Source organism: Coloeus monedula (genome assembly GCF_965178545.1).
Source record: "Coloeus monedula genome assembly, chromosome: 33".
Lineage (NCBI taxonomy): Eukaryota > Metazoa > Chordata > Aves > Passeriformes > Corvidae > Coloeus > Coloeus monedula.
In genome coordinates, this window is record NC_138813.1 from 3,362,788 (window position 1) to 3,390,764 (window position 27,977).

Consider the following 27,977-nt stretch of genomic DNA (forward strand, 5'->3'; position numbering starts at 1 on the left):
CCTGGTGTCGCTGGTGTCGCTGGTGTCACTGGTGTCGCTGGTGTCACTGGTGTCACTGGTGTCCCTGGTGTCGCTGGTGTCACTGGTGTCATTGGTGTCCCTGGTGTCCCTGGTGTCACTGGTGTCGCTGGTGTCACTGGTGTCACTGGTGTCCCTGGTGTCGCTGGTGTCACCGGTGTCACTGGTGTCCCTGGTGTCGCTGGTGTCGCTGGTGTCACTGGTGTCACTGGTGTCACTGGTGTCGCTGGTGTCCCTGGTGTCGCTGGTGTCACTGGTGTCGCTGGTGTCACTGGTGTCCCTGGTGTCGCTGGTGTCCCTGGTGTCACTGGTGTCCCTGGTGTCGCTGGTGTCCCTGGTGTCACTGGTGTCACTGGTGTCGCTGGTGTCACTGGTGTCACTGGTGTCCCGCACTGGTGTCACTGGTGTCGCTGGTGTCACTGGTGTCCCTGGTGTCCCTGGTGTCGCTGGTGTCACTGGTGTCACTGGTGTCCCTGGTGTCCCTGGTGTCACTGGTGTCCCTGGTGTCACTGGTGTCACTGGTGTCCCTGGTGTCGCTGGTGTCACTGGTGTCCCTGGTGTCACTGGTGTCCCTGGTGTCACTGGTGTCGCTGGTGTCACTGGTGTCCCTGGTGTCACTGGTGTCACTGGTGTCACTGGTGTCCCTGGTGTCACTGGTGTCGCTGGTGTCGCTGGTGTCGCTGGTGTCACTGGTGTCACTGGTGTCACTGGTGTCCCTGGTGCCCCGCACTGGTGTCCCTGGTGTCCCTGGTGTCACTGGTGTCACTGGTGTCACTGGTGTCCCTGGTGTCACTGGTGTCGCTGGTGTCGCTGGTGTCGCTGGTGTCACTGGTGTCACTGGTGTCACTGGTGTCCCTGGTGCCCCGCACTGGTGTCCCTGGTGTCCCTGGTGTCACTGGTGTCCCTGGTGTCACTGGTGTCCCTGGTGTCCCTGGTGTCGCTGGTGTCACTGGTGTCCCTGGTGTCACTGGTGTCCCTGGTGTCCCTGGTGTCCCTGGTGTCACTGGTGTCCCTGGTGTCCCTGGTGTCACTGGTGTCACTGGTGTCCCTGGTGTCCCTGGTGTCGCTGGTGTCACTGGTGTCGCTGGTGTCACTGGTGTCCCTGGTGTCACTGGTGTCCCTGGTGTCCCTGGTGTCCCTGGTGTCACTGGTGTCCCTGGTGTCCCTGGTGTCCCTGGTGTCGCTGGTGTCACTGGTGTCCCTGGTGTCCCTGGTGTCCCTGGTGTCACTGGTGTCCCTGGTGTCCCTGGTGTCACTGGTGTCGCTGGTGTCACTGGTGTCCCTGGTGTCACTGGTGTCACTGGTGTCACTGGTGTCCCTGGTGTCACTGGTGTCGCTGGTGTCCCTGGTGTCCCTGGTGTCCCTGGTGTCACTGGTGTCGCTGGTGTCACTGGTGTCACTGGTGTCGCTGCTGCCGCTGCCGCGCTGCCGGGCCCGCCCCTCCCGCGCAGGCGCAGTTGCCGCCATGGCGCCGCTCCGAGTCCATGTCCTTTACTGGTACCGGGGGGCCCCAATTCGGGGGGGTCCCTAATTCTGGGGGGGTCCCTGTGCCCCTGAGAGGGGTCCCCAATCCCGAGGGGGGTCCCCAATCCCGGGGAGGTCCCTAATTCTGGGGGTGGGGTGTCCCTAATTCTTGGTGGACTCCGTGTGCTCCTGGCGGGGTCCCTGATTTCGGGGCTCCCCAATTCGGGGGGGGGGGGCCCCAACCCCGGGGAGATCTCAAATTCCGGGGGTGTCCCTAATTCCGGGGCAGGGGGAGGGGAGGGGTAATTTTTGGGGTGTCCCTGATTCTGGGGGCTCCCTAATTCTGGGTGAGGGTCCCCAATCCCGGGGGGTCCCTAATTCGGGGGGGGGGGGGTGTCCCTAATTCTTGGGGGTGTCGCTGTGCCCCGGGGGGGCCCCTAATTCCGGAGCTGTCCCTGATTCCGGGGGGTCCCCAATCCCCAGGGAGGGTTTCTGTGCCCCTGGGGGGAGGCTCCCTAATTCTGGGTGGGCGTCCCCAACCCCGGGCACCCCAATCCCGGGAGGGTCCCTAAAAAAGGCTCCCCCCCCTCACTGACCACCCCCACCAGCGGGGCCTGAGGCTACAAACCCAAGGTGAGCCCCCCTCCCTTCCTGATCCCCCAAAAACCGGGGGGGGACCCCCTAAAACAACCAGGGGGTGCCCCCTCCCCATTCCCGCCCCCCCTGGGCCCGGCGTGACCCCCCCATCCCAAAATTCCAGTTTGAGAAGCTCAAGCAGCAGCTGGAGCGGCGCTTCCCGGGAGCCCTGGATGTGGTGGGTTTGGGGGGGGGCCAAACTGGGGCGGGGTCGGGGCTAATTTGAGGAGGGGTCACAGGATTCTGGGGGCGTCCGTCTGAGTTTCAGGGGCTGCAGGATTTTGGGGAGGGTCTCCTAATTTGGGGGCGGGGCAGAGGATTTTGAGGGGGATCCCCAGGATTTGGGGGGCTCTCAGCACGGGGGGGTTATCTCTCAGCTGCCCCCCGTGCCCCCCCAGAGCGGCCAGGGCACCCCGGAGGTGACAGGATGGTTTGAGGTGACAGTGGGGGGACGCCTGGTCCACTCCAAAAAGGTGGGTGCCCCTCCCCCAGCGTGCTCCCCCCCTTGGGGGGGGGCATTTTGGGGGTGTCCCCCACCTCCCTGCCCCGTTTTGGGGGCGTCCCCCCCGCTGAGCGCTGCTGGCCCCCCCAGAACGGCGATGGATTCGTGGACAGCGACTCCAAACTCCGCAGAATCGTGGCCGCCATTGAGTCCTGCCTGGCGTAGGCCCCACTAGGGGGGCACCGTCGCGACGTGTCGCGATATATCGCGAGATATCGTCGGATATCGCGGCATATCGGGACGTGTCGTGACAGTGCTGACGCCCCCCAGCCCCCCCGGGACACCCCCCGCGCTCCATGACGGGAATCGCCAAAACGCCCCCGGCACCGGGCGCTTCCCAGATCCCGCGCGGGCGGTGGGACGGGGGGGCTGGGGGTTCAGTTCCCCCCCGAAATCCCTCAAATCCCACCCAAAATTCCTTCATTTCATCCCAAATTCCTTCTATCCCACCCTAAATCCTTCAGATCCCACTCAAAATCCTTCATATTCCACCCCAAACCCTTCACATCCCATCCAAAATTCCTTCATTCCACCTCAAATCCTTCCTATCCCACCCTAAATCCCTCAAATCCCACCCAGAATTCCCTCATTCCATCCCAAATGCTTCAAATTCTACCCAAAATCCTTCATGTTCCACCCTAAATCCCTCAAATCCCACCCAAAATTCCTTCATTTCATCCCAAATCCTTCATATTCCACTGTAAAATCCCTCAAATCCCACCCAAAATTCCCTTCTATCCCACCCGAAATCCTTCAGTTCCCACCCCAAATCCCTCCTGTCCCACCCTAAATTCTTCATTCCACCCCAAATCCTTCATATCCCATCCCCAAATGTATCAAATCCCACTCCAAAAACTTTCTTTGTCCCCAAATCCTTCTCCCGCATCCCCAAATCCTTCTCTTACCCCCTAAAATCCTTCCCCTCACTCCAGATCCTCCTCTTCCTCAGTAACTGCCTTCATCTATGCCATTTTCAGCCAGATGCAGCTTTTTCAGGGATTTTTCTCCCACAGAACACTCCCTGAGAGGCTGAAAAATTGGGAAAAAACTCCTTAAAGCACTGAAAATATCCAGTAATTTTATTATTCCCTCATTTACTGGCTCTCCACCCCCCATTCCAGTTGCCTTCCGTGACTCGGTGGCCTTTTGGAAATAAAACATTGGAAATTTGAGCCAGATGTGGGTGGTTTTTGGGCTCTTTTGTGGGGGTTTTGGGATCAACTGAGTGTTTTTATGGGAAGAGGGAGCTGAGGGAGGAGGGATGGGGGCGATGCCTCTTTCAGAGCTCTCCCAAATTCCGTTTTCTTGCTTAATCCTGAAAACCAGCATCGTGGAGTTAGGGAATCATGAAATTATTCCTTTTGGGAATAAAATTATGGAAAGCTGAGCTGGATTTGGTTTGGGTTTTGGGCTATTTGAGGGTGTTTTTGGGATCAACACACTCGGAACTCTTCCAAGCTTTGTCCCCCTGCTTTACCCTAAAAACATAATGAAATGATGAAATTATGGAACTACTCCTCTTGGGAATAAAAGATGAAAAACTGAGCTGGATTTGGGTAGGTTTTCTGGGGCTTTTTGGGGGTCTACTGGGTGTTTTCATGGGAAAAGGGACCTGAAAGAGGAGGGACAGCGATGATGCCTGGCTCCGAGCTCTCCCAAACTCCGTCCCCTCGCTTAAACCTCAAACCCCAACATCCTGGAATTCAGGAATTATGGCATTAAAGGAATTCGGAGGCGGGAAAAGCCTCCGTAGCGCCTCAGTCCTCAGCCCCTCAGGACGTCCAAGATGGCGGCGCGGCCTCACCTCAGCCGACCCCCCCCCCCCGTTCCCGCCCCGCGGCGCGCGGGGCACGACGGGAACCGCCCTCAGCCGGGACCCGCCATTTTCTGCCGGGAAAGGCGGGAAGGGGGAGATCGAAGCCGCTGCAGCTGCACCGCGGGACCCCCACGGCTCCAGCGCCGCCTCCAGCGCCGCTCGCAGGTACCGGGGGTGCGGCGGCAGTCGGGGGTCGGTACCGGGGAGTGGTGGCGGGGAAATAACGGGGGGGCTCCGGTGCGCAGGGGGGCGCCGGGGTCGCCTGAGGAGACGCTGCTACTTAATCCCGCCTTCCGTGCGCGGCCGCGCGCTGATTGGCCAGAAGGACGGGACGTGATTGGCTGTGACGCACGTCTATCAAAGGGAGGGCGAGCGAATGGCACCGCCCTGGCGAATCAGCGGGGGCTGCACCGAGGCTTCTGGGGGCTGTAGTTCGGGGCAGCGCGGGCGTCGTGCTCAGCCAATCAGGCGCGGAGAAGTGTTCGCGTGACGTGGCGCGGGGGGCTCGTGGGAGTTGTAGTCGCCTAGGCCGCGCGGGGGTCTCTTCTCGTTTTTCTTGGCTTTCCCGGTTTTTTTCTCCGTTTTTCTCCCCGTTTTTTTCCCCGTTTTTCCCGGTGGCTCCAGGCTGTGACGGCCCGGGATGGCCCGCACCAAGCAGACGGCTCGGAAATCCACCGGCGGCAAGGCGCCGCGGAAGCAGCTCGCCACCAAGGCGGCCCGGAAGAGCGCGCCCTCCACGGGGGGCGTCAAGAAACCGCATCGCTACCGGTAAAGGGGGGGACAGAGGGGACACTACGGGACACTGCAGGCACCAGGGGACAGAGGGGACACTGCAGGGACCAGGGGACAGGGGGGACACGGGGCTGGGCCACCCCCACCCCCTCCCGGGGCTGGGGACCCCTCCCGGAGCAGTGCGGGGGTCACAGGGGGACATGGGGACACGGGAGGGACATGGGGAGAGGGACGCAGGGAGGGGACACTTGTGGGGACATGGGGGGGACACTGGGATGGGGGACAGAGACATGGGAGGGACATGGGGACATTGGGGAGACACAGGGACGTGGGGGGATACAGGGATGGGGGACATGGGGGGCACGGGGACAGGTTGGGGACATGGGAGGGGACACAGAGGGGATGGGTGATGGGGACACGGCGATTGGGAAGAGGGACACGGGAGGACACGGGGGGTGCCCTCGGTGTCCCCAACGCCCCGGGCTGTCCCCGTCCCCAGGCCCGGCACGGTGGCGCTGCGGGAGATCCGGCGCTACCAGAAATCCACGGAGCTGCTGATCCGGAAGCTGCCGTTCCAGAGGCTCGTCCGCGAGATTGCCCAGGACTTCAAAACCGACCTGCGCTTCCAGAGCGCCGCCATCGGCGCCCTGCAGGTGAGGGACACACCTGGGCAGGGACAGGGACACACCTGGGCAGGGACAGGGACACCCCAAACTGTGACAGGGACACCCCAAATCCCCCCTGCGCTTCCAGAGCGCCGCCATCGGTGTCACCTGTGTCACACCTGTGTCACACCTGTCCCCAGGAGGCGAGCGAGGCGTCCCTGGTGGGGCTGTTTGGGGACACAGGGATGGGACACGGGGACACAGGGGTGACAGATGTCCCTGTGGGTGTCACACCTGTGTCACACCTGTCCCCAGGAGGCGAGCGAGGCGTACCTGGTGGGGCTGTTCGAGGACACGAACCTGTGCGCCATCCACGCCAAGCGCGTCACCATCATGCCCAAGGACATCCAGCTGGCCCGGCGGATCCGCGGCGAGCGCGCCTGAGAGCCTGGATCCGGGAATTCCCGGAGATCCCGCGGCTTTTCGGGGCGATTTCCTCCTTTTTTTGTACGCTTGGGTTCCCACCTGGAGTATCCCGGGTGGGGTTTGGGGAATTCTCGGGGGTTTTGGGAATTCCTGGTTTTCTACACGTGGTTTTGGGGGGGAAAAGGGGAATTCTGGGGGGGTCCAGGGGGGTCGTGGTCACCCCATCTCCATCGGAATAAAGCAAATCCCAGGGAAATCCCGCGTTTCCTTGGAATTCCTCCCAGATCTTCGGGATTCTTCAAATTCCCGCCTTTTATCCCAAAAATTTGGGGGTGTGTGTGGGGGTCATTCCAGACAAGGAGGGACCCCAAATTCCCGAGGATTCCGGAGCTTTTTGGGGTGGTTTCCCCTGTTGTTTTGGTTTGGGTTTTTTTTGTACACTCGGGATGTCCAAGGCGGGAATTTTGGGGGAATTCCTTGGATTTGGGGAATTCCTGGTTTTCTATGTGTGGTTTTGGGGGCAAAAAGGGGAATTTCGGGGAGGAGGGGGGAGTGGGAATTGTCACCCTGGCTCTGCTGGAATAAAGAAAATCCCACAAAAAACCCCAAACAATTTCCTTGGAATTCCATTCGGATTTTCGGGGATTCCTCGAATTCCCGCCCTTTATCCCAAAATTTCGGGGGTGGAGGGGTTCGTTTGGGATTGGGGGGGGGGGTTCCCCGTAGGGGGGGGAGGGGATTATCCCGGGACGTTGATGGTTCTTGACACCCCGGGATAAATTTATCCCAATAATCGGGATTAGGGGGGGGAGGGGCAGCCACCTGAGGTCCCTGGAAAACGAGGGGGAGGGGTGGGGGAGTCCGGGGGGGGGACGATATCAAAATTCATCCTTTGATAAGAAAATCGGGATTTGGGTGCGAATATCCCCTAAAAACAGAGGGATTCTGATGGAAATATCCCGATTTTTATACAAAAACTGAGGGATTTTGATGGAAATATCCCAACTTTTCTATAAAAATTGAGGGATTCTGATGGAAGTAATCCAGTTTTTATATAAAAACATTGGGATTTTGATACAAATATCCAATTTTTTATATAAAAATATTGGGATTTTGATGGAAATATCACGGGTTTTATATAAAAATATTGGGATTTTGATGGAAGAATCCAAATTTTTATATAAAAATACAGGCGTTTTGATGCAAATATCCCAATTTTTTACCAATACAGAGGGATTTTGATAACAATTTCCGATTTTTATGTCAATAGAGTGAGATTTTTGTAGAAATACCGAATTTTTTTACATTGAAATGGAGGGGTTTTGATACAAATGCCGATTTTTAAAGTAAATCCAGAAGGATTTGGATGTAAACACCTGCTTTTGTGTCAATATCGATTGATTTGGGTACAAATAATCGATTTTTAAAGACAAATATTGAGATTTTGAGACCAATAATCAATTTTTAATATAGAGATCGATCGAGTTTGATACAAATTTCAAGGTTTAGTATCAGTGTCACCCCGCCCCCCTCATTTATTCCCATTTAATTCATTGTTCCACCCCTGAAATTCCCAAATTTTGGCTCCCTGGGATCCCAGGGGGTTTTTTGAGGGGGGGGGTCTTTCCCCTCCCCCCCAAATAATTCAATTGATTCCCATTTATTTCCTCATTTTACCCCCAAAATTCCCCCAAATTCCCAAATTTTGGCTCCCTGCGATCCCGATTTTTTTTTTGGAGGGGGGGGGTGTCTCTCCCCTCCCCCCCCTTTTCCCGACCCCCCCGCCCCCCCCGGCTCCCGGATTTGGGTTAATCCCCCCAAATCCGCGCGTCTGGAAAACAACCTAATCAGCCCCATTTCCACACTCGCCTCCAGCTGCTCCCCCCGGACCCCCCCGGCAGCGCCGAGACCCCCCCTTGGAATTCGGGGACCCCCCCTTGAAAATTCGGGACCCCCCCCGCCTTCATTTGTTGGGGTTATTTTGGGGAGAACGCGCCAGAATTTGGGAAATTCCACAATTTTAGGAGGAATTTGGGGGGGTTTATTCTCGAAATTCCAGCGACCCCCCCCCCCCCCCGCCAATTCCCAGTTTTTCCCACCCCTCCCTTTTCCCAAGCCCCCCCTCCCCGCCCCGTTCGGGCCCTCCCCGCGCTGTCCCCGCGTGTCCCCGCGGCCCAGACGTGGCAGCTGGGCCGGGATTAGTGTCACCCCCCGGGAGAGGGCACAAAGGGGGGCGCAGCACGAGCCCCGTCCACCCCAAAATATCCCAGAGTCACCCCCGTGTCCCCCCCAGCTCCCGGTGTCCCCCCCGTGTCCCCCCCCCCTCAATCCCAGTGTCCCCCCAGTGTCCCCGCCCAGGTCCCCCCAGTCCCCTGCCCCCTCCCCCCTTCTTTGTGTCCCCCTTCTTCCCCTTCGTGTCTCCCCCATGTCCCCCCCCAGTCCCTGTGTCCCCCCCGTATCCTTCCTCCCTTACCCCTCCATGTCCCCCCATTGTCCCCCCATATCCCCCTCTCTCTTCCCCTCCGTGTCCCCCTCCATTTCCCCCCCATTGTCCCCCCGTGTCCCCCTCCATGTCCCCCCCATTGTCCCCCCGTGTCCCCCTCCATTTCCCTCCCATTGTCCCCCCGTGTCCCCCCTCCCTCTCCCCCCCCGTGTCCCCCCCGTTAATTGGCGGCCGCTCTGGATTAGCCGGCCCGGGCCAATGTCACCCCTTGTCCCCCCGGATTAGGGGGTGACATCACGCGGCTCCTACTTAAGGCTCCCCCCGCCGCGGGGGTGCCTCCCCTGCCACCGCCGCTGTCCCCGCTGTCACCGTGTCACCGCCGCAGGTACGGCCCGGCGGGCGGGGGGCGGCCCTGGGGGCGGACAGGGCCACCAGAGCCCCGGGGACATCGCTGGGGTGGGGACAGGGCCACCAGAGCCCCGGGGACATCCCTGGGTGGGGACAGGGCCACCAGAGCCTTGGGGCCATCCCTGGCAGGGGGACAGGGCCACCAGAGCCTTGGGGCCATCGCTGGATGGGGACAGGGCCACCAGCCCCATGTCCGAGCTTGGGGATATTGTCACCAGCCCTAGGGTGGTGTCCCCTGGCTTGGGGACAGGCCACCAGCGCTGTCCCCAGCTTGGTGACAGCCAGCCCCAGCCCTGGGGTGGCCTCAAGGACGAGCCACCGCCGCTGTCCCCGGTGTAGGGACAGGGCTGGGGCCCCGGGGTGATGTCCCCGAGGGTGTCACCCAGGTGTCCCTACCCCCAAGGGTGTCCCTAAGGGTGTCCCCGAGGGTGGTGCCCGGTGGCCCCGTGCCCCCTCGGTGTATCCCCCGTGCACAGCTGGCACCGGGGGCTGGGGGTCCCGGGGGTCTTGGGCGAGGGGGGGGGGGGACACAACCGGCACCGCATCACCGGGGGTTGGGGGGGGCTTGGGGACACTGGGGGGACATCGAGGGGACACCGGGGGGCGCGGGGACACGGAGGTTTGGGGGCGCAGACTTGGCACGGAAGGGGGCTCGGGGGGCTCCGGAGGGGGCACAGGGGGACTGGGGGGGGCCGGGGGAGTTGGGGACACCCATGCGTACCCCCCCGGTGCCATCGGTGTCGCCGCGGTGTCCCCGCAGCCCCCCCGGCCATGATGTCGTACCTGAAGCAGCCGCACTACGGCGTGAACGGGCTGAGCCTGGACCTGCTGCCCCCCCCCGTGGGGTACCCGGGTACCCCGACACCGGGGGGACTGGGGGGGTCACGGGGGGGGGAGTGGAGCCGCGGGACCGCCCCGGGGGACACCCGGGTACCCCACATTTGGGGAGTAAAACGGGGAGGGGGGGGGGAGGGATGGAGCTGCGGGTCCCCCCGTGGGGGTGCCTGGGTACCCCAAAATCTGGGGGGGTTGGGAGGGCCCCCCCCATCCCACCCCCCTCTCGGGTTTTCCCCCAAATCCCGGGGTTTTGTCACGACTCCCGGCACTCCCCCAACCCCAGGGGTGTGCCCCCAATCCCGGGAGTCTCCCCCCAACCCCGGGGGTCCCCCAACCCTGTCCCCCCCCCAGGGACCCCCCGGAAGCAGCGGCGGGAGCGCACCACGTTCACGCGGGCGCAGCTGGACGTGCTGGAGGCGCTTTTCGCCAAGACGCGGTACCCCGACATCTTCATGCGAGAGGAGGTGGCGCTCAAAATCAACCTGCCCGAGTCCCGCGTGCAGGTGGGGACAGCTCTGGGGACAGGGGACAGCTCTGGGGACACGGGGGAGCACGGGGAAAGGGGGGCAGGGGCGACAAGGAGGGACACGGGGGACGGGAACAAGGCGGGGACAGAGCGGGGACAGGTGAGCGAGAGTCCCGCGTGCAGGTGGGGACAGGGAACAGCTCTGGGGGACAGGAGGATGGGGGGGGGGGGGGATTTGGGGGACACCGGGACGGGCTGGGGGGAGCAGGTGAGCCCCGGGTGGGCGCAGGTGGGACAGGGGGGGACACGGGGGGCTTCAATGACCCCGTGTGTCCCCATGTCCCTCGGTGCCTCAGTTTCCCCGTGTGTCTCCGTGTCCCCCCGTGTCCCCCCCGTGCCTCAGTGTCCCCGTGTCCCCCCCAGGTGTGGTTCAAGAACCGCCGCGCCAAGTGCCGCCAGCAGCAGGCTCAGGGCTCGGGCCCCCCCAAACCGCGCCCCCCCCCCAAAAAGAAGAGCTCCCCCCCTCGGGATCCCCCCCCGGAGCCCCCCCCGGGCCCCTTCACGCCGCCGCCCGCTCCCCCCGGCCCCCCCAGCGCCGCCCCCGTGTCCATCTGGAGCCCCGCGGCGCTGTCGCCGCTGCCGGACCCCTCGGGAGCGCCGGGGTTCCGCGGTTTCCCGGGCTCCGGGGGCTTCGGGCAGGGCTACCCCGGCTACTTCGGGGGGCTCGACTCGTACCTGTCCCCGCTGCCTCCCCAGGTGGGCGGGCTGAGCCCCCTGGGCCCCCCCGGGCTGGGCTTGGCCGCGTCGCCCGCGGGCTACGGGGGGACCCCCGGGATGGGCTTCGGGGCCGTGGATTGCCTGGAGTTCAAGGACCAGGGCAGCGCCTGGAAGGTGAATTTCGGGGGCGCGGATTGCCTGGAGTACAAGGATCAGAGCACCTGGAAATTCCAGGTGTTGTAGGGGGGGCGTGGGGATGGCGGGGGCGCGTCCCGGGGGGTGACGGGGGGGGCGGATCCCGGGGGTCCCGGCCGGGAGAATCCTCGTGGCGTGGAGAATTCCCGGGGCACGGAGGAGCGGCCCCGGGTCACGGACAGTTCCCGGGGCGTGGAACGCGCTCCTGGCGTGGAGAATTCCCGCGCGGAGCGCCCCCGGACCACGGGGAATTAACTTCTGGATCGCGGACAATTCCCGGGGCACGGACAATCCCCGGAGCGTGGGCGATTCCCGGGCCGCGGATAATTCCCGGGGGACGCAGACGACCCCCCAGACCCCCGAGAATCCCTGGATCGTGGGCAATGCCCGCGGCACGGAGCATTCCCGCATGGAAAATCCTCCCGGCCGGGACCATTCCCGGGGCACGGAAAATTCCCGGGGCACCGAATATTCCCGGAGCACGGAACGACCCCAGGACACGGGATATCCCGGCGGGACGGAGCATTCCCGAGCCTCGGGGGATCCCTGGACTGTGGGGGATCCCAGGACCACGAGGGGATCTTCGGATTTATGGGGGATCCCAGGACCACGGACTATTCCCGAGCCTCGCAGGATCCCTGGATCACGGCGGATCCCTGGCCCCGCCCCGCTGGGTCTCCCCGGCCCGCCCCCCACCAAACTCCCGGAAGGAAAAAAGCTGGAAAAGAGGGAATATCAATAAAAAAGTGCGAAAATGTGGGGGCTTCGTTAATTAACTCTGATGAGGGGACTTTGGGGGGCGGGGTCCTGGGGCGGCCTAGGGGACTTTGGGGGGTTCGGGGATCTTGGGGAGCTCTGGGGGGGTCTTTGTGGGGATTTAGGGGGATCGGGGGGGGGGTCAGGGGGTCTTTGGGACCCCCCAAAATTCTCCGCTTCCCCCCCGACCCTCAATCTCCCCCAGGCCCGCCAGGGGGCGACACCACCGGGGCAGCGGGGGCGTGGCCACGTGACCCGCGAGTCACGTGACGCGGCGAAGATGGCGGCGCTGAGGGCGGTGAGTGGCCCGGGGTTACCTGAGGGGGGGGGGGGAGACCCCTGAGACCCCCCCCCAGGGACGGGGGAACCCCCGGCACCACCCCTGAATTTGGGGCGGGGGCGGTTTGGGGCGATTTTGGGGGTTCTGAGCGCCCCCCCAGGGGTGTCCCCCCTCACCCGTCTCCCCCCCGTTTCTCTCCCCCCCAGATCGGGGCGTCCCGGGGCGCCCCCGCCCTGCGCCCCCCCCCGGGGCAGCGCCGGGAGGGCTCGGGGGGGCTCCGGACACACCTGGACAGGTGGGCGCAGCGCCTGGGCGCCGTCGCAGGTTGGGCCCAGCGGTGGCGGCTGCAGAACCTCAACGCGTGAGTGAGGGGGGACCCCGAAAGTGGGGAGGGGGACCCCGAAATTTGGGGTAGGCGGTGTCAGGCAGGTGCGCCCAGGTGTGAGGGGCAGGTGGGGAGAGAGGTGGGGGGGGGGGTCACCTGTCCCTGGGGGGGCTCGCCAGGTGTGTCCCCCCTGAGGTGAGGCAGAATTTGGGGGTTTCGGGGTCTCACCAGGTGTGTCCCCCCCCCCCAGGTACCCCCAGTCCCCCAGGGACACCTTTGGGGACGACGTCGCAGCCGCCGAGTTCACTTTGGCCTGCGGGGGGGGGGTCAGGTGAGCCCCCTCCCCTTTTTGGGGTGTCCCTGCCCCACCTGGAGGGGTCCCGGCCCTGACCCCTCAAACCCCGCGGGTTTTGGGGCTCTGGCCCCGCAGGTTTCTGGGGCAGCAGTGCTGGATCCGCCCCGGGAGCCGCTCGGAGCTGCCCCGGCTGCGGCACCTGCCCGTGGTGGGCATCGACCTGAGCGGGACCCCCATCACCTACCGGGGGCTGGACAACCTGGGTAAGGCCCCGGAGCACCCCAAAACCACCCCAAAATCCCCCAAGCCCCCTAAGCCCCTGGGACCCCCCACCCAAAACCTCCTGGGGACACCTGGGCCCACCCTGGACTCACCTGTCCCACCTGGGGACCCCCAAAACCCTCCCTGTCCCACCCGGGGTCACACCCAGAGTCCCGCTGTCCCCCTGCAGTGTCCCTGTCCCACCTGTCCCACCTGGACCTCTCGGGATGTCCCCACGTGTCCGATTGGGCCCTGGGCCGGCTCCACGTCTTTGGGGCCACCCTGCAGCACCTGGCGCTGGCCCGGTGTCCCCAGGTCACCGAGCGGGGCCTGGCCACGCTGCACCACCTCAGGTGAGGCCCTCGGTGCCACCTGTCGTCCCCAGTGTCACCCCAGTGTCCTTCAGTGTCCCCCCAGTGTCTCCCAGTGTCCCCAATGTCCCCCAGTGTCCCCCAGTGTCACCCCAGTGTCCCCCCAATGTCCCCCAGTGTCCCCCCAGTGTTCCCTCAGTGTCCCCAGGTCACCCTGCACCACCTCAGGGGGGTCACCTGGGGACCTCCCAGTGCTCCCAGTGCTCCCAGTGCTGTCCCCCACAGGGAGCTGCGGTCCCTGGACGTCTCCGGGCTCTCGGTGCCCAGCCCGGGGCTGCTCCGGGCGCTGCTGGAGGAGGCGCTCCCGGGGTGCCGGGTCCTGGGAATGGCCGAGCCCGGGGCCCCCCCGGGACCCCCCCAAAAATAAATCCCTTATTTTTCTGTGGATTTGGGGTTTTTTTGGGAGAAAAGGTGGTGGGGGGGGGGCGGGGTTGATGTTTCCAGAGCCTTCAAATCCCAGGGATCCTTCCCTAAAAATCGCGGCCACTCCCTGCCCCCAGGTCCTGGGAATTCTTCCCCAAAAATCCTAGGGATACCCTACCCCAAAATCCCGGAGATCCCTTCCCAAAATCCCCGGAATCCTTCCCCAAAATCCCAGGGATTTCCCTCCCTGAAGCCCCAAGGTTCTCTTCACAAAATTTTTAGGATCCTCCTCCCCAAAATCCCAGGACTTGTCCCCAAAATCCCGGGGATCCACTCCCAGAGCCCCAGGGATCCTTCCCCAAAATTCCTCTCCCAAATAATTTATTGGGGGGTCGGGGTGGATCTGGGGGTGCTCAGGGAATTCTGAGGGTGCTGACGGAATTCCAGGGAATTCCCAGGAATTCCTGGGATCACTTCTGGAACCGCTGGAGTGGGAAAGGCTCCCTGGGCAGGGGGGGGGTGTCTCCAGGTGGATTTTGGGGTCAGGATCAGAGCAGCTCTGGGGGGAAAAGGGTGGATTTGGGGGCTTTCCCAGCAGATCTGGGGGTGCTCAGGGAATTCCGGGGGCACTGAGGGAATTCCAGGGAATTCCCGGGAATGCCGGGATCACTTCTGGAACTGCTGGAGCGGGTAGTGCTCCCCGTAGGTCTCCAGGTGCCGCTCCAGCTCCGCGCGCTGCCGGCGCAGCCGCGGGGGCATCTCCAGGTAGACGTCGGAGAAGAGCAGGTGAGGCGGCGGCTTCGGCTCCCGCTCCGCCTGCTCGAACGCCTCCAGCACCTGCGGGAACGCCGCCCGCAATTCCCGCTCGTTCCAGCCCCACATCCCGGGATTCGCCCCCAAGAAAATGCCCCGAATCCCGCGCGTTCTTCCCTGAGATTGGGCGATTCCCTGGGCTGAAATCCCGGGGGTTCCTGCCCAAAGCATTCCCAGAGATTCCTGCCCCACAATCCCAGGTGTTCTTGCCCAGAATGCGGGGCATTCCCTGCCCCAGAATCCTGGTTATTCTTCCCAAAATCCCAGGGCTCCCTCCCCAGAATCCCAAGGATTTCCCTCCCTAAATCCCAGACATTCTTCCCCTAAATCCTGATGATTCCCCACTCCAAAATCCCGAATGTTCCTCTCCCAAATCCCAGGGCTCTTTTCCCCAAAAACCCCCAGCACCCTCCCACCCTGAAATCCCGAAACCTCAACTTCCCACCCCAAAACCCTCGAAGTCCCTCGGGAATGACCATTTTCCTGGAGCTCTTCCTCCAGCCCTTCTCCTCCTCCTCGTCCCACCAGCCGCGGTTGGCCATGTAGTGCCGCAGGCGCGAGATGGGGTGGTCCTGCTTGTCCCAGTAATTCACCTCGTCCACGGATCTGTACGCGGAGCTGTCGTCGCTGGTGCTGTGGTGCCCGATCCTGGGAGGGGGGAAAATCCATAGAAAACAGGGTTTTGGGGAGAGATCCCGGAAGAACGGGGAAAAACGGGTGGGAAATCCGTGGGAAATTGGGTTTTTTGGGAGTCTTGGAAGGATGGGGAGGAATGGGTGGGAAATCCACGGGAAATGAGGAAAAAACAGGCAGAAAATCCATGGGAAATCTGTGGGAAGTTGGGGTTTCCGGGGGAGGAATTGTGGAAGAATGGGGAAAACCAGGCAGAAAATCCACGGGAAATGGGGAAAAACGGGTGGGAAATCCATGGGAAATGGGTTTTTTGGGGGTAATTCTGGAAGAATGGGGGAAAATCCTTGGGAAATGAAGAAAACTGGGCAGAAAATCCACGGAAAATGCGGGAAATCGGGCGGAAAACCATGGGAAACGGGGTCTTTTTGAGGAGATTGGGGGATCCTGAAAGAATAGGGAAAAATAGGCAGAAAATCCATGGAAAATCCACGGGAAACGGGGAAAAACGGGCAGAAAACCACGAGAACGGGCTTTTTTGGGGGGGGGGGGGGGGGGCGGGGAAGCTGGGGAGATCCTGCAAGGACGGGCAAAACCCCGTGGGAAAACCCTGGGGGAACCGGGAGCTTCTCTGGGGGGCTCCCGGCGTTCCCGAGCCGCGTTCCCGAGGAACGTTCCGGAAGCCCGCACCGGTAGGTCATGGCCTCGATGAGGAAGGGCTGGTTCTCGGCCACGGCGCGGCGCCGAGCCTCCCGCGTGGCGTTGTACACGGCGAAGACGTCGTTGCCGTCCACCCGGATGGACAGCAGCCCGTAACCGGGGCCGCGCGCCGCTGCCGGGAGCGCGGGATCAGAGCCCGGGAAACGCCATCCTGAGCCCCCCGGGACGCTGGAACCCATGCTGCTGCCCCAAAGTGCCCCAAAGTGCCCCAAAATCCTGGGGGTTGGTGTCCGAAATCCTCCCCAAAATCCCAGGAATCTCGCTCCCCCAAATTCCGGCCGTTCCTTCTCAAATTCCTGAGGTTCCTTCCTCAAAATCCCCAGCGCTCTTTCTGCCCAAATCCCAGAGATTCTGTCCCAAATTCGCAGGACTCCTTCCCCGAACTTGCAGGAATCTCTCCTGCCCCAAAATCCCAGAACTTTTCCCCCAAAACCCCAGCGATCTCCCCGCCCCAAATCTTGGCCGTTCCTCCTCAAATTCCCAGGGCTTTTGCCCCAAAATGCCAAGGACCCCACTCCCCCCTAAATCCCAGGGCTTTTCCCCCAAAACCCCAGGGATCTCCCACCTCAAAATCCCAAATCTCCTCCTCCCCTAAATCCCAGGGATCTCCCCCTTGTCCACCTCCACACGAGCAGGAGAATCACCTCCAAAATCCCCCCTAGAACCGCCCGATTTCCCCCCAAGGCCCCGATTTCGCTGCTCTCCCGCTTCCCACCGATGCCATCGCCCCGGTACTGCTCGGAGGTGGGGGTGGAGATGGCGTAGCCGTTGTTGCGGCAGAAGAAGACGATGGGACACTCCAGGGTGGCGGCGAAGTTGAAGCCGGCGTGGGCATCGCCCTCGCTCGCGGCCCCCTCCCCGAAATAGCAGACCACGGCCCGGCTGGCGTCCGCGCGCTTGATGGCGTAGGCGGCTCCCACGGCTGAGCCCCGGGAAAGCGGGAATTCGGGGAGAAATTAGGAGAGTTTGGGGGAAAAAGGGTCAGAGGGGAGAGGGGTCGGTTGGAGGGGGGTGGGGGCAGGTGGAGGGGGGGAATGGGGAATTATGGAATGGGTTGGGATGGAGCAGGGACACGGATCTGGGAATGAAGGACATGGAGCAGGGACACGGGACAGGGACACGGGACAGGGACACGGAGCAGGGACACGGGACAGGGACATGGGACAGGGACATGGGACAGGGACACGGAGCAGGGACACGGAGCAGGGACAGGGCACAGGGACACAGAGCAGGGACAGGTGCCACAACACAGGGACCCAGCCAGTGCCACCCGGCTGCGGGGAGCCGGTGCAGGGGTGGGACTGGGGCTCCCTGGCAGTTACGGAGGGGGACAGGACGGACCCCAGGGACACGGGGCGGGACTGGGGCCAGCTTCAGGTGCGTCACCTTGCGGGATCTGCGTGGCCAGGGGGGATGAGATGGTGACAAAGTGGCGCTCGGGGCAGCCGTAGTGCACCGGCATCTGCCGGCCCTTGCCGGGGTCGCTGGCGTTGCCGTAGCACTGGGCCATGAACAGCTCCAGGGGGTACCCGCGGTACAGCAGCACACCTGGGGACACGGATCCGGGCTCACCTGGGTCACCTGTGCCACGCCTGGGTCACCTGTCCTTCACCTGTGTCACCTGTTACACCTGTCCCCAACTGTGTCACCCCTTTCCGGGATCACCGGTGTTCCCAAAACACCAGGAACAGCTCCAGGGGCATCCCTGGTACAGAAACCCCCCTGGAACCCAAATTTGGGATTGATTCCCCCAAAATCCATCTCCCCTGTGCCTCACTTGTCCCACCTGTTCCCAGAGTGCCAGGAACAACTCCAGGGGCATCCCTGGCACAGCAGGATCCCAAATTTGGGATGGATTCACCCCAATTCCATCTCACCTGTCCCACCTGAGCCTCACCTGTCCCACACATTCCAGAGATCGCCAGTGTCCCAAAACACCAGGAGCAGCTCCAGGGGCATCCCTGGCACACATGGAGCCCAAATCTGGGCTTGATCCCCCCAAAATCCATCTCCCGTGTGCCCACCTGTCCCACCTGAGCCTCACCTGCCTCGCGGTACTGCCCGAAGACGAGGTCAGAGGCTTCGAGCGCGGCGGCGCTGCCCACGTGCGTGCCCTCCTCGCCGTAGTTGGTCATGTAGAAGGAGATGCGGCCCTGGAAAACCGGGATTGGGCACCCAGAGCCCTGGAGCCGCCAGGTGAGGTCCCCCCAGGTGAGCCCACAGCCGTACCTGACGCTGGGACTCGTAGAGGATCCGGTCCATGGTGTTGAGCAGTGTCATCGTCTTGTAGAGCTTCAGCACCTGCTCCTTGGGCAGCTGCAGGGACAGGGACACCCGGGGTCACCTGGGGGCACCTGGGGGCAACCTGGACAGGGCCACCTGTTTGGGGTGTCACCTGCCCGGGCGCTGTGTGTTCGAGCAGCTGGCGGTGACAGCTCTGTCACGTGGCTGGAGGTCACCTACACAGGGGGCACCTGCCTGGACCTTGCGTGTGTGAGGTGTCACCTGGTGGGACATCGCCTGTGCCAGGTGTCCCCTGTCCCGCTCACCTGGGGGTCCTCGCTGGGCCGCAGGACGTGTCCCTGCCGGTCCATGACCCGGTACACCGGGATCCCGGCCAGGACGTTGGGCTGGATGAACTCCAGGCGCTCCGCAAACTCCGCCGAGGCCCCCGGGAACTGCGGCCGCTCCTCGGGGGATTCCTGCGGGGATTGGGGACACGGCGGTGGCACCGAGGGTCCCCAAATCCCCAAAAAGGGACACCGGGTGTGCCGCGGCTTCTCCAGCGCTGCGGGGACAGTGACCGGGAACGGGGCGGACACAGGGACAGCGGGACACCGGGATGGGACGGGGGCAAAACGCGGACATCGCGATGTGGGGACAGGGGACAGGAGCGGGGGACACCGGGACGGAACAGAGGGACACGGGGATGAGGGGACACGGGAACAGCGGCACAGGGGACACCGGAACAGGACACGGGGACAGCACGGGGCAAACACGGGACAGGACAGGGGGACCCGGAGGGGGGACACGGGGCCCCTCTGTCCCCCGCTCAGTGCCCCGCTCGGTGCTCCCTGTCGCACTCACGGCCGTCCCCAGGAGCCGCCGCGGGACGAGCCCCGGGAGCCGCCGCCGCCACCACAGCGCCCGCAGCGCCGCCATCTTCGCCGGGGGCGTGGCCAAACAGCGGGGCGAACGCTGATTGGCGGCCGAGGGGGGCGGTGAGGCGGCGGCGGGGCCTGATTGGCTGGAGCGCGCGTGCACGGCGAGCTGGACACGCCCGCTCGGCGGCCTTATAAGGAGTTGTTTGGCCACGCCCCCTGGGGCCCATGGCGGGGGTCCGCGGTAGCCACGCCCACAACCCGACCATATAAGGGGGGGGTCGCCGTGCTGGCCACGCCCCCCGAGTGAGGGCGGGGCTCCCCATCCCCCACAGCCCCCGGGACCCCCCCGCACCCCCCACCCCGAACCCAGCCCCGCCCCCTCCCCAGATCGCCACACGGGACCCGCCCCCAGACGCAGACGCCGAGGGTGGGGGTCCCTACGTTTATTTGGGGGGGCGGGGGGACAGATCGGGGCAGGAATAACTTAAAAATGGGGGGGGCACGGGGGACTCGGGGGGGCCCAGGGCCGTATTTACAGACTGTACACGGAAGGGGCACGGGGGGACCCCGGGGGGGCCGCAGGTCACGCGGGGGTCCCCAAAATCTTGGCACCGAAGTCCTGGAGCCGCCGGACCCCCAAAGCCCCCCCCAGCAATGTCCCCAAGGTCCCCACGGGGGGGCCGGGGGGGTCCCAGCGCCGCTGGTCCCACACTGGGGGAAAATCGCTGAATCCTTGGGGGGCTCCAGGGGGGTCCTGGGCGGTCCCGGTGCCACCGCAGCCCCCGGGGGGGGGGGGGGTCCCGGGGGGTCCTGAGGCTGCTCCAGCCCTCGAGGGGGTCCCGGGGGGGTCCTGGGGGGTCCCGGTGCGGCCACAGGTGCTGAGGGGGGCCCCCTGGGCCGGTTCTGGGGGTCCCGGGGGGGTGTCCAGGGATCCTGGTCTGGTTCCAAGGGTCCCGGGGGGGGTCCCAGTCTTGTTCTGAGGGTCCCGGGGGGGTCTTGGTCTGATTCCAGAGGTCCCCAGCAGGTTCTGGGGGTCCTGCTGAGATTCTGGGGGGGGTCCCTGGAGCTGCGGCCATGGTGGTCCCGATCCGGTTCCGGGGGTCCTGGTCCAGTTCTGGGGTCCCGGTCTGGTCCCGGGGGGGTCCCAGTGCAATTCCAAGGGTCCCGGGGGGTCCCGGTGCAATTCCGGGGGTCCTGGTACGGTTCCGAGGGTCCCGGGGGGTCCCGGGGGGTCCCTACAGCCGCAGCCGGGCGCTCCCAGGGGTCCCGCGGGGGTCCCGGGGGCCCCCCCCGTGCAGGCGGCGGCAGCAGCGGGGGAGGGGCGGCCCGGGGGGGTCCCGGGGGAGTCCCGGCGAGGAGGAGGAGGGGGGGAGGGGCGGGGGGCGGTGGAGCCCCCCCGTCACAGCCCCCCCCCCTCGGAGCAGCCGGGGGGCGGCTTCCGCTTGATCCCCAGGTAGATGGCAACTGGGGGGAGGGGGCAGCAGTGGGTCTGGGGTCCCCCGGGGGTCCCCGCGCCAGCAGGGGCTCCCCAGGGAGGTCCCCGGGGGGAGGGAGAGGGGGCAGCACCCACCTTGTGAGCGCAGGTCCCCCGATTCCCGCAGGTTCGTCTGCGACCCTGGGGGTACACGGCGGGGTCGGGGGGAGGCAAAATCCCCCCCAAAAACTGCCCCACACCCCCAAAATACTCCCCCAAAAAATCCCCCATACCCCCAAACCTCCCCGGACAGCAGCAGAGGCTGAAAGCTGGAAAGAGAGAAGGGACAGAGAAGCACTGGGGGCACTGGGGACACTGGGCCAGGTGTCACAAGTGCCACAGGTGCCACTTACAGATCTTAGTGGCACCAGGGCAGTGGATCCCAATGGCACTGGGGGGCACTGGGATGGGTACTGGTGTTACTGGTGTCACTGGAGACACTGGGACAGGCTCCGGGGACACTGGGCCAGGTCACACAGGTCTCCCAGGAGGTGACACAGGTGTTTCAAGTGCCACTTACAGATCTTGGTGGCACCGGGGCGGGGGATCCCAGTGGCACTGGTGGCACTGGGACAGGGTCTGGTGTCCGGGGGTGGGTACTGGTGTCACTGGGAGCACTGGGGACACTGGGACAGGCTCTGGGGACACTGGGCCACATGACACAGGTGACACAGGCGTCCCCAGGTGCCACTTACGGATCTTGGTGGCACCGGGGCCGGGCGTGGCCGACACGCAGCGATTGGAGCTCTGGCGCCGGGAGGGGTCAAGGGACACCCTGGAACAGAGCGGGGACAGCGGGGACCAGGAGGAGGAGGAGGGGCGGGAAGAAGGCTCAGGTGAGCGCAGAGAGGGGATGGAGGTGCCCAGGTGAGGAGGAGGAGGAAGGCCCCAGGTGAGGAGGAGGAAGACGAAGCTCCCAGGTGAGGAGGACGAGGGGGATGAAGATCCCAGGTGAGAAGAAGGAGGTAGAGGAAGACCCCCAGGTGAGGCTGAAGGCCCCAGGTGAGGATGAGGAGGATGAGGACCCCCCCCCCCCAGGTGAGGATGAGGAGGCTGAGCACCCCCCCAGGCGAGGCCGAAGGCCCCAGGTGCGCTCACCTGCGGGTCAGTTTGGAGGTGATCTTGCTGAGCAGCGTGGCCGTGGGCCGGGGCCGGGGGGAGGCGGCGGCAGGCGCGGGGGGGGGCGAGGCGGGGGGGGCTCCCGCGCCCCCTCCCCGGCGCTCTCGGGGGTCTCGGCCGCCCCCGCCCCCCCCGCCGTGGAAGGTGCTGCGGGCGGAGCAGCCCCGGGCCAGGTGCGCCAGGTGAGCCCCGCCCAGGGAGTGGCTGGAGGGGGACGGTGGCGGCCGGGACAGGCTGGGGGGACACGGGGGGGGGGGTCAGGTGACACAGGTGACAGAGGTGACACCCACAGGTGACCCCCCAAAGGTGACCTCCAGGTGACACCCACAGGTGACCCCCACAGGTGACATCCACGTGACCCCCCCAGCCCCACAGCCCCTGTGCTGGGACGCGGACTGGTGGCACTGGTGGCACTGGTGATGCTGGGACAGGTGTTAGCAGGGGGCACACAGGTGGATTTGGGGTGATTTTGGGGGTGCAGGTGAATTTGCCGAGGGGTCTCTCACCTGCCCTTGCCATTGGGCAGCAGCAGGTGCCGCTCCCGGGGTGGGTTTGGGGTGGATTTGGGGGTTTTGGGGGGTCGGGGTGGTTCGGGTGGATCTGGGGGGCATTTGGGGGATTTGGGGAGGGGTCTCTCACCTGTCCTTGCCGTTGGGCAGCAGCAGGTGCCGCTCGCCCCCCGGGCGCTCGGAGCACACGTAGGTGTTCCTGCGGCCCATCACGCTGGGGGGCACGTGGGGCTGGGGGGGACACGGGGTCACCCTTGGGGACAGCTCCAGACCCACAGAGACCCCCGCGACACCCCCAGACCCACAGGGATACCCCCAAACCACATTTCCCACCCTCCCTGTGCCCCCCAAGCACCCCCAAGTACACCCAGCCCCACATTTCTCCCCCATACCCCCCCGGTGCCCACCGCGCTGTCCAGGTGCCCCCAGCCCCCCCGTGCCCCCCCGGTGCCCACCGCACTGTCCAGGTGCCCCCAGCCCCCCCGTGCCCCCCCGGTGCCCACCGCGCTGTCCGGGTGCCCCCAGCCCCCCCGTGCCCCCCCGGTGCCCACCGCGCTGTCCGGGTGCCGCTCGGGGATCTCGGCCTTGTTGGGGTTGTGGGCGCTGCTGACCAAGGGGCTGGAGGGGGGAGGGGCGGCCCCGCCCCCGCCCCCACGCCCTCCCCCCGGGACTCCCCCGGGGCCGCCGCCGCTGCCCCGCCGGGGGGGGGGGGCGACCCCCGCGCCCCCCCCGACCCCGACCCCCTCCCGCAGCTCCGCGGCGCCGGCGCTGGTGGGGCTGCGCTTGGGGGGCGCCGGGGTGGGCGCGGGGCCACCTGGAGGGGACAGGAGGGACACGGGGGTCACAAGGAGTCACAGGAGGGGGGGGACACCGCACTGCGACCCCCCCCAGGGCGGTTTGGGGTGGGTTTGGGGGGATTAAAACCCACTGGGACCCCCCCGTCCATGGGGTAGTTGAGGGGTGCCAGGGTGGGCACGGGGACACTGAGGGGAGGACAGCAGGTGACAGCGGGGCCAGACCCCCCAGTCTGTTCCCCCCTCCCTGGGGTCACTCACAGAGTCACTGTGCCCCCCCCCCCCCGTTCCTGTGTCCTTGATGTCCCCAATGTCCCCCCGATGTCCCCAGTGTCACTCACAGAGTCACTGCACCCCCCCTTGCCCCCTGATGTCCCCAATGTCCCCCCGATGTCCCCAGTGTCACTCACAGAAGTCGCTGTGCCGCCGCTGCCGGTGGTGGCCGCCCCCACGCTGTCCCTTCCCGTGGGTCCCCGATGTCCCCGACTTGGTGCCACCGTTGGGGGCCTCGGCTGGGCCCCGCGGCCGCGACAGGGACAGGGACAGGCCACTGCCACCCTCGGGCTGCCCCCAGGGTCACAGTGTCATCGATGTCCCCAGTGTCCCCAATATTCCCCCAAGGTCCCCGGGTCCCAAATATCCCCAATCCCCCCAGTGTCCCCAGTATCCCCAACGCCCACGATGTCCCCGATGTCCTCACTGTCACCCACCTGTCCCCAGCGTCCCAGCAGCAGGTAGGTGGCTGTGTCCCCATGTCCCCATATCCTCCCCATTGCCCTCAATGTCCCCGATGTCCCCAAGGTCCCCCTGACCCCCCAATCCCTTCAATGTCCCCGCCGTCCCCAATGTCCCCGCTGTCACCCACCTCTCCCCGGCGCCCCAGTAGCAGGTAGGTGGCCGTCACCTCGTTGTACTTGTGGGTGCTCAGCGCCTCCTTGATCTCCTCCCTCGTGTACCCCATGCCCACCATCACCTCTGGGGGGGACACACGGCGCTGTCACCGCGCCAGCGGGGCGTCACCGCTGTCCCCCGCGGTCCCCGCGTCCCTCACCGATGCGTTTGGTGTCCCCAAAGTCCTCCTGCGGCTCCGTGTAGGGCGTCAGCTCGTCCCCCTCGTAGCCGATGTTGATCCACTTGTCCTTCATGATTTGCTGAGGGGGGACACGGGGACATCAGGGGGACGTGAGGACACCCCCAGACCCTCTTGTGACACCCCCAGACCCCTCAGGATCCCCCAGGACCTCTCAGAACCCCCCCAAAACCCCTCACAGGACTTCCCAGAACCCCTGAGACCGCTCAAAATCCCCCCAAAACCCCTCAAGAGCCCCCCAGAACTCCCCCAAAACCCCCCCAAAACTCCTCAAGACCCCTCAGAACCCCCCCAAATCCCTTACAGGACCCCCCAGACCTCGAGGGTGCAGCGCTTGGCGGGGTTGAGCACCAGGAAGCGGCGCAAGATGTTCTCGCAGTCCGTGGACATGTAAAAGGGGACGCGGTACTTGCCCCGCAGGACCCGCTCCCGCAGCTCCTGGGGGGACAGCAGGGTCACCTGGGGTCACTCAAGGTCACCTGGGGTCACCGGGGGTCAGGGTGGGGGGCACAGAGGGGACAGAGCGGGGGCACACAGGAGGGGACACAGCTCTGGCCCTGCAGCTCCTGGAGGGGACCAAGGGGTGGGGGGGGGGGGGTCACAGGTGACAGGAGGTGACAGCAGGTGACAGGAGGTGAAGGTCACTTTGAGATTGTGCCCATCAAAGGGCACTGACCCCCTGACCAGTGGATCCAAGTGACCCCAAACTCCAGCCGTGACATTGGGGTGAGCTTGGGGCTGACCGAGGAGGGTCAGGGCTGACTGTGAGTGACCAGGAGATGACAAATGGTGACGGTCACCTTGAGGTTGTGCCCGTCGAAGGGCAGCGAGCCGCTGACCAGCGTGTACAGGATGACCCCCAGGCTCCAGATGTCCACCTCGGGGCCGTCGTACTTCTTGCCCTGGAAGAGCTCGGGGGCGGCGTAGGGGGGGGACCCGCAGAACGTGTCCAGCTTGGAGCCCCGCGAGAACTCGTTGCTGAACCCAAAATCTGCGATCTTGATGTTGGCATCAGCGTCCAGCAGCAGGTTCTCGGCCTGGGGACAGCAGGGACATTGGTGGGGACATCAGCAGGGACATGGGGACGTCAGCACGGCAACAGGGACATCAGCACGAGGAGAACAGCACAAGGACAGGGACACCAGGACATGGACACTGGGATGGACACTGGGACAGGGGGTCAAGGACAGGGACACCAGGACACGGACACTGGGATGGACACAGAGACAGCAGGACAGGGACACGGGGTCAAGGACACGGACACCAGGACACGGACACCAGGATGGCCACGGCAATGCCCGACATGATCCCCTGCGCGGTGCCACCCCCGGTGTCCCCGTGTCCCACCTTGAGGTCCCTGTGCACGATGTTCTTCTGGTGGCAGTAGTGCACGGCCGAGACGATCTGGGGACAGGGGGTGGCACTGTCACCACGGGGCCCCACGCTGTCCCCAAGCCCTCCCAGATGTCCCCAAGCCCTCCCAAGATGACCCCACCTGTCGGAACTTGGCCCGCGCCTCCTTCTCCTTCATCCTCCCGTGGGACACCAGGTAATCGAAGACCTCACCTGGCGGGGGGAGACACACCTGGGGTGACCCCAAAATCCAACCTGGGGGGCTGAGCCCCCAAAATCCATTATCTGGGGGGGCTGGGACCCCAAAATACCCCAAATCCACACCTGGGATGGGATGGGACAGTGTCCCCTGGGGGGTCCCACTGTTCCCTGGGGGAAGTCAGGGGGTCCCTGGGTGGGGCCAGTGTTCCCTGGCGTGTCTCAGTGTCACAGGAGGGGTCGGGGGGTCTCTGGGGGTCTCAGGATGTCCCCTGGGGGGTCCCGAGGGGTTCCCACCTGCGCTGGCGTACTCCATCACCAGGTACAGCGTCTTCTCCGTCTCGATCACCTCAAACAGCTTCACTGGGGGGGGGGGGGGGGGGGACACATTGTGGGGGGGTCATTGGGGACCCCTCTCCATCCCCAAGACCCCTCCCCACCCCCCTGACCTCCCCCAGCCCCGGGACCCCCCCCCACTCACCGATGTTGGGGTGGTTCAGCCCCTTCATGATCCGAACTTCCCGAAACAGCTGGGGGGGTGAAGGGTCAGTGAGGGGGGCCAGGACCTCTCCCCAAATTAAAGGACCCCTCCCCAAATTAAGGGAACCCCCCCAAATGAGGGGAAACCCCCCCAGGACCCCTCCCCACCTTCTGCAGGCTTGTGGGGTTCAGCTGCGTCTTGTCAATGATTTTAATGGCGACCTAAAAAAAAGGGAGGGGGCAAGGAGGACACTCCCAGAGACCCCCCCAAATTCACTGAGACCCCCTCCCCACCACCCCAATTCACCTGAGACCAGTCCCGAATTCGCTGAGATCCCTCCCCAGGCCCCCCAGTGTCCCTGAGACCCCTCCTCAGCTGCCCAGGATCCCCCCAACTGCCCCCAGCTCCCCTCAGAGACCCCTGGGACCCCTATTTCTCCCGTGAGCCCCCTCCCACTGACCCCTCTTGTCCCCAAGCCCCCTCCCGCTGCCCGCAACCACCCCAAACCCCCCCTCCCCAGCCCCGCCGGGACCCCCCGAGCCCCCCGCCCACCTCTCTGCCGGTCAGCACGTGCCGGGCCAGCTTGACCTTGGCGAAGTTGCCCTTGCCGATGGTCCGCAGCAGCCGGTAGTTGCCCACGTGGGGGGGCTCCTCGGCCCCCAGCGAGTTCCGGCCCCGGGGGGCTCCGGCCCCGCGCCCCGACCACCCCCCGCCCTTCTCGGGGCGGCCGCTGCCCCCCGGGCCCGCCAGCTGGGGGGGGGGGGACACGGAGGAGGGGCCGGTGAGACCCCCAAAAATCACTGGGGCAGGGCGTGAGACCCCCACCCCAAAAATAATCACAGAGGAGTAAGAACCCCACCCCAAATTATGGCAAGGGTGGGATCCCTCCAAAATGTCACAGTGAGACCCCCTGAGAGCCCCCCAAAATATCACAGTGAGACCCCCGAGACCCCCCCAAAACCCCTGAGATGGCTCCTAAAATATCACAGTGAGACCCTCAAGACCCCCCCAATGTACTGCAGGGGCGTGAAACCACTGAGACCCTCCCATATCACCCCAGCAGCGCCTGAGACCCCCGAGACCGCCCCAAGCCCATCACGGGGGGCTGAGACGCCCCCCCAAATTATGGCAGCGGGTGAGACCCCTCCCCAAGTCATCCCGGGGGAGGAAAAAACCCCTGAGCCCCCCAAGCCCATTCCCGGGGTTCCCGGTGACCCCTGAGCCCCCCCCCCGCCCCCGTGTCCATCCTCGGGACCCTCCCGGTTCAACCCCCGCCGCTTTACCGGGACCGCCGGTGCCCCACCCCCGCTACCCCCGGCCCCTCTCGGATCTCTCCCCCGGTGCCCCCAAATCATTCCCGCCGCCCCCTCCGCTCCCGACCCGGCCCCTCCCGGTGGTCCCCCCGGGGCCTCCCCCCGGTGCCGCCGCCCCCCCCTCACCGTGTCCGCGTTGCGCTCGTTCCCCGCCGCCAGGGCGGAGCGCGAGGACATGGTCCCGGCCCGGGGGGCACCGGGGGGCACCGGGAGGGGCGGTCCCGTTGCCGGGGGTCCCGTTCCCGGGGCGGTCCCGTTACCGGGGGGGGCGGCGGGGCCGGGCCGGGGCGGCCATGGCGGCCATGGCGCCGGAACCGGAACCGGGGCGCGCCGGGGGCGTGGCCTCGCCCATATAAAGAGCGTGGCCGTGCGTTAGCCCCGCCCACGACACGGAGCAGACCAATCAGAACGCGGCGTCCGGGCATGGAGACAGCTGGGCACGCCCCGAAGGGGGAGTGGCCAA

At 65.1% G+C, this 27,977-nt stretch overlaps 6 protein-coding genes across 9 annotated transcripts; 4 read left to right on the forward strand and 2 right to left on the reverse strand.

Moving 5' to 3' along the window:
• Positions 1-1,459: 1,459 nt before the first annotated feature.
• SELENOW (selenoprotein W) lies at positions 1,460-3,792 on the forward strand. Its single transcript, XM_082299590.1, has 5 exons — positions 1,460-1,515; positions 2,091-2,115; positions 2,243-2,296; positions 2,517-2,591; positions 2,711-3,792. Exons 1-5 carry the CDS (start codon positions 1,484-1,486, stop codon positions 2,783-2,785), a joined length of 261 nt encoding a protein of 86 aa, XP_082155716.1. The 5' UTR covers positions 1,460-1,483; the 3' UTR covers positions 2,786-3,792.
• A 690-nt stretch (positions 3,793-4,482) lies between these two features.
• On the forward strand, positions 4,483-6,388 carry LOC309583875 (histone H3.3A). Its single transcript, XM_082299709.1, has 4 exons — positions 4,483-4,601; positions 5,061-5,204; positions 5,668-5,821; positions 6,089-6,388. The coding sequence occupies exons 2-4, from the start codon at positions 5,077-5,079 to the stop codon at positions 6,215-6,217; spliced, it is 411 nt and encodes a 136-aa protein (XP_082155835.1). The 5' UTR covers positions 4,483-4,601; positions 5,061-5,076; the 3' UTR covers positions 6,218-6,388.
• A 3,433-nt stretch (positions 6,389-9,821) lies between these two features.
• CRX (cone-rod homeobox) lies at positions 9,822-11,313 on the forward strand (the record flags this gene model as incomplete). Its single annotated transcript, XM_082299684.1, has 3 exons — positions 9,822-9,903; positions 10,239-10,390; positions 10,777-11,313. The coding sequence occupies 3 exons, from the start codon at positions 9,822-9,824 to the stop codon at positions 11,311-11,313; spliced, it is 771 nt and encodes a 256-aa protein (XP_082155810.1).
• Positions 11,314-12,271: 958 nt separating this feature from the next.
• On the forward strand, positions 12,272-13,938 carry DMAC2 (distal membrane arm assembly component 2). The gene is made up of 6 exons (XM_082299689.1): positions 12,272-12,319; positions 12,508-12,662; positions 12,877-12,957; positions 13,057-13,184; positions 13,373-13,535; positions 13,779-13,938. The coding sequence occupies exons 1-6, from the start codon at positions 12,302-12,304 to the stop codon at positions 13,918-13,920; spliced, it is 687 nt and encodes a 228-aa protein (XP_082155815.1). The 5' UTR covers positions 12,272-12,301; the 3' UTR covers positions 13,921-13,938.
• A 342-nt stretch (positions 13,939-14,280) lies between these two features.
• On the reverse strand, positions 14,281-19,296 carry BCKDHA (branched chain keto acid dehydrogenase E1 subunit alpha). The gene is made up of 9 exons (XM_082299554.1): positions 19,167-19,296; positions 18,629-18,781; positions 18,309-18,395; positions 18,124-18,232; positions 17,466-17,627; positions 16,795-17,001; positions 16,050-16,191; positions 15,206-15,377; positions 14,281-14,753 (listed from the first exon to the last, which is right to left on the reverse strand). Exons 1-9 carry the CDS (start codon positions 19,239-19,241, stop codon positions 14,583-14,585), a joined length of 1,278 nt encoding a protein of 425 aa, XP_082155680.1. The 5' UTR covers positions 19,242-19,296; the 3' UTR covers positions 14,281-14,582.
• A 981-nt stretch (positions 19,297-20,277) lies between these two features.
• On the reverse strand, positions 20,278-27,819 carry MARK4 (microtubule affinity regulating kinase 4). 4 transcript variants are annotated; one of them, XM_082299601.1, is made up of 18 exons: positions 27,641-27,819; positions 26,754-26,951; positions 26,369-26,422; positions 26,202-26,250; positions 26,018-26,083; positions 25,665-25,735; positions 25,517-25,573; positions 24,970-25,206; positions 24,488-24,607; positions 24,131-24,230; positions 23,945-24,054; positions 23,490-23,643; positions 22,837-23,099; positions 22,416-22,516; positions 21,756-22,010; positions 21,353-21,432; positions 20,754-20,798; positions 20,438-20,647 (listed from the first exon to the last, which is right to left on the reverse strand). In XM_082299601.1, exons 1-18 carry the CDS (start codon positions 27,689-27,691, stop codon positions 20,583-20,585), a joined length of 2,076 nt encoding a protein of 691 aa, XP_082155727.1. In that variant the 5' UTR covers positions 27,692-27,819; the 3' UTR covers positions 20,438-20,582. The 4 variants fall into 4 exon arrangements, with proteins under 4 accessions (XP_082155725.1, XP_082155726.1, XP_082155728.1 ...); XM_082299599.1 differs by lacking the exon at positions 21,353-21,432 and having other exon boundaries at positions 20,278-20,647; XM_082299600.1 differs by lacking the exons at positions 21,353-21,432; positions 25,517-25,573 and having other exon boundaries at positions 20,278-20,647.
• Positions 27,820-27,977: the final 158 nt, after the last annotated feature.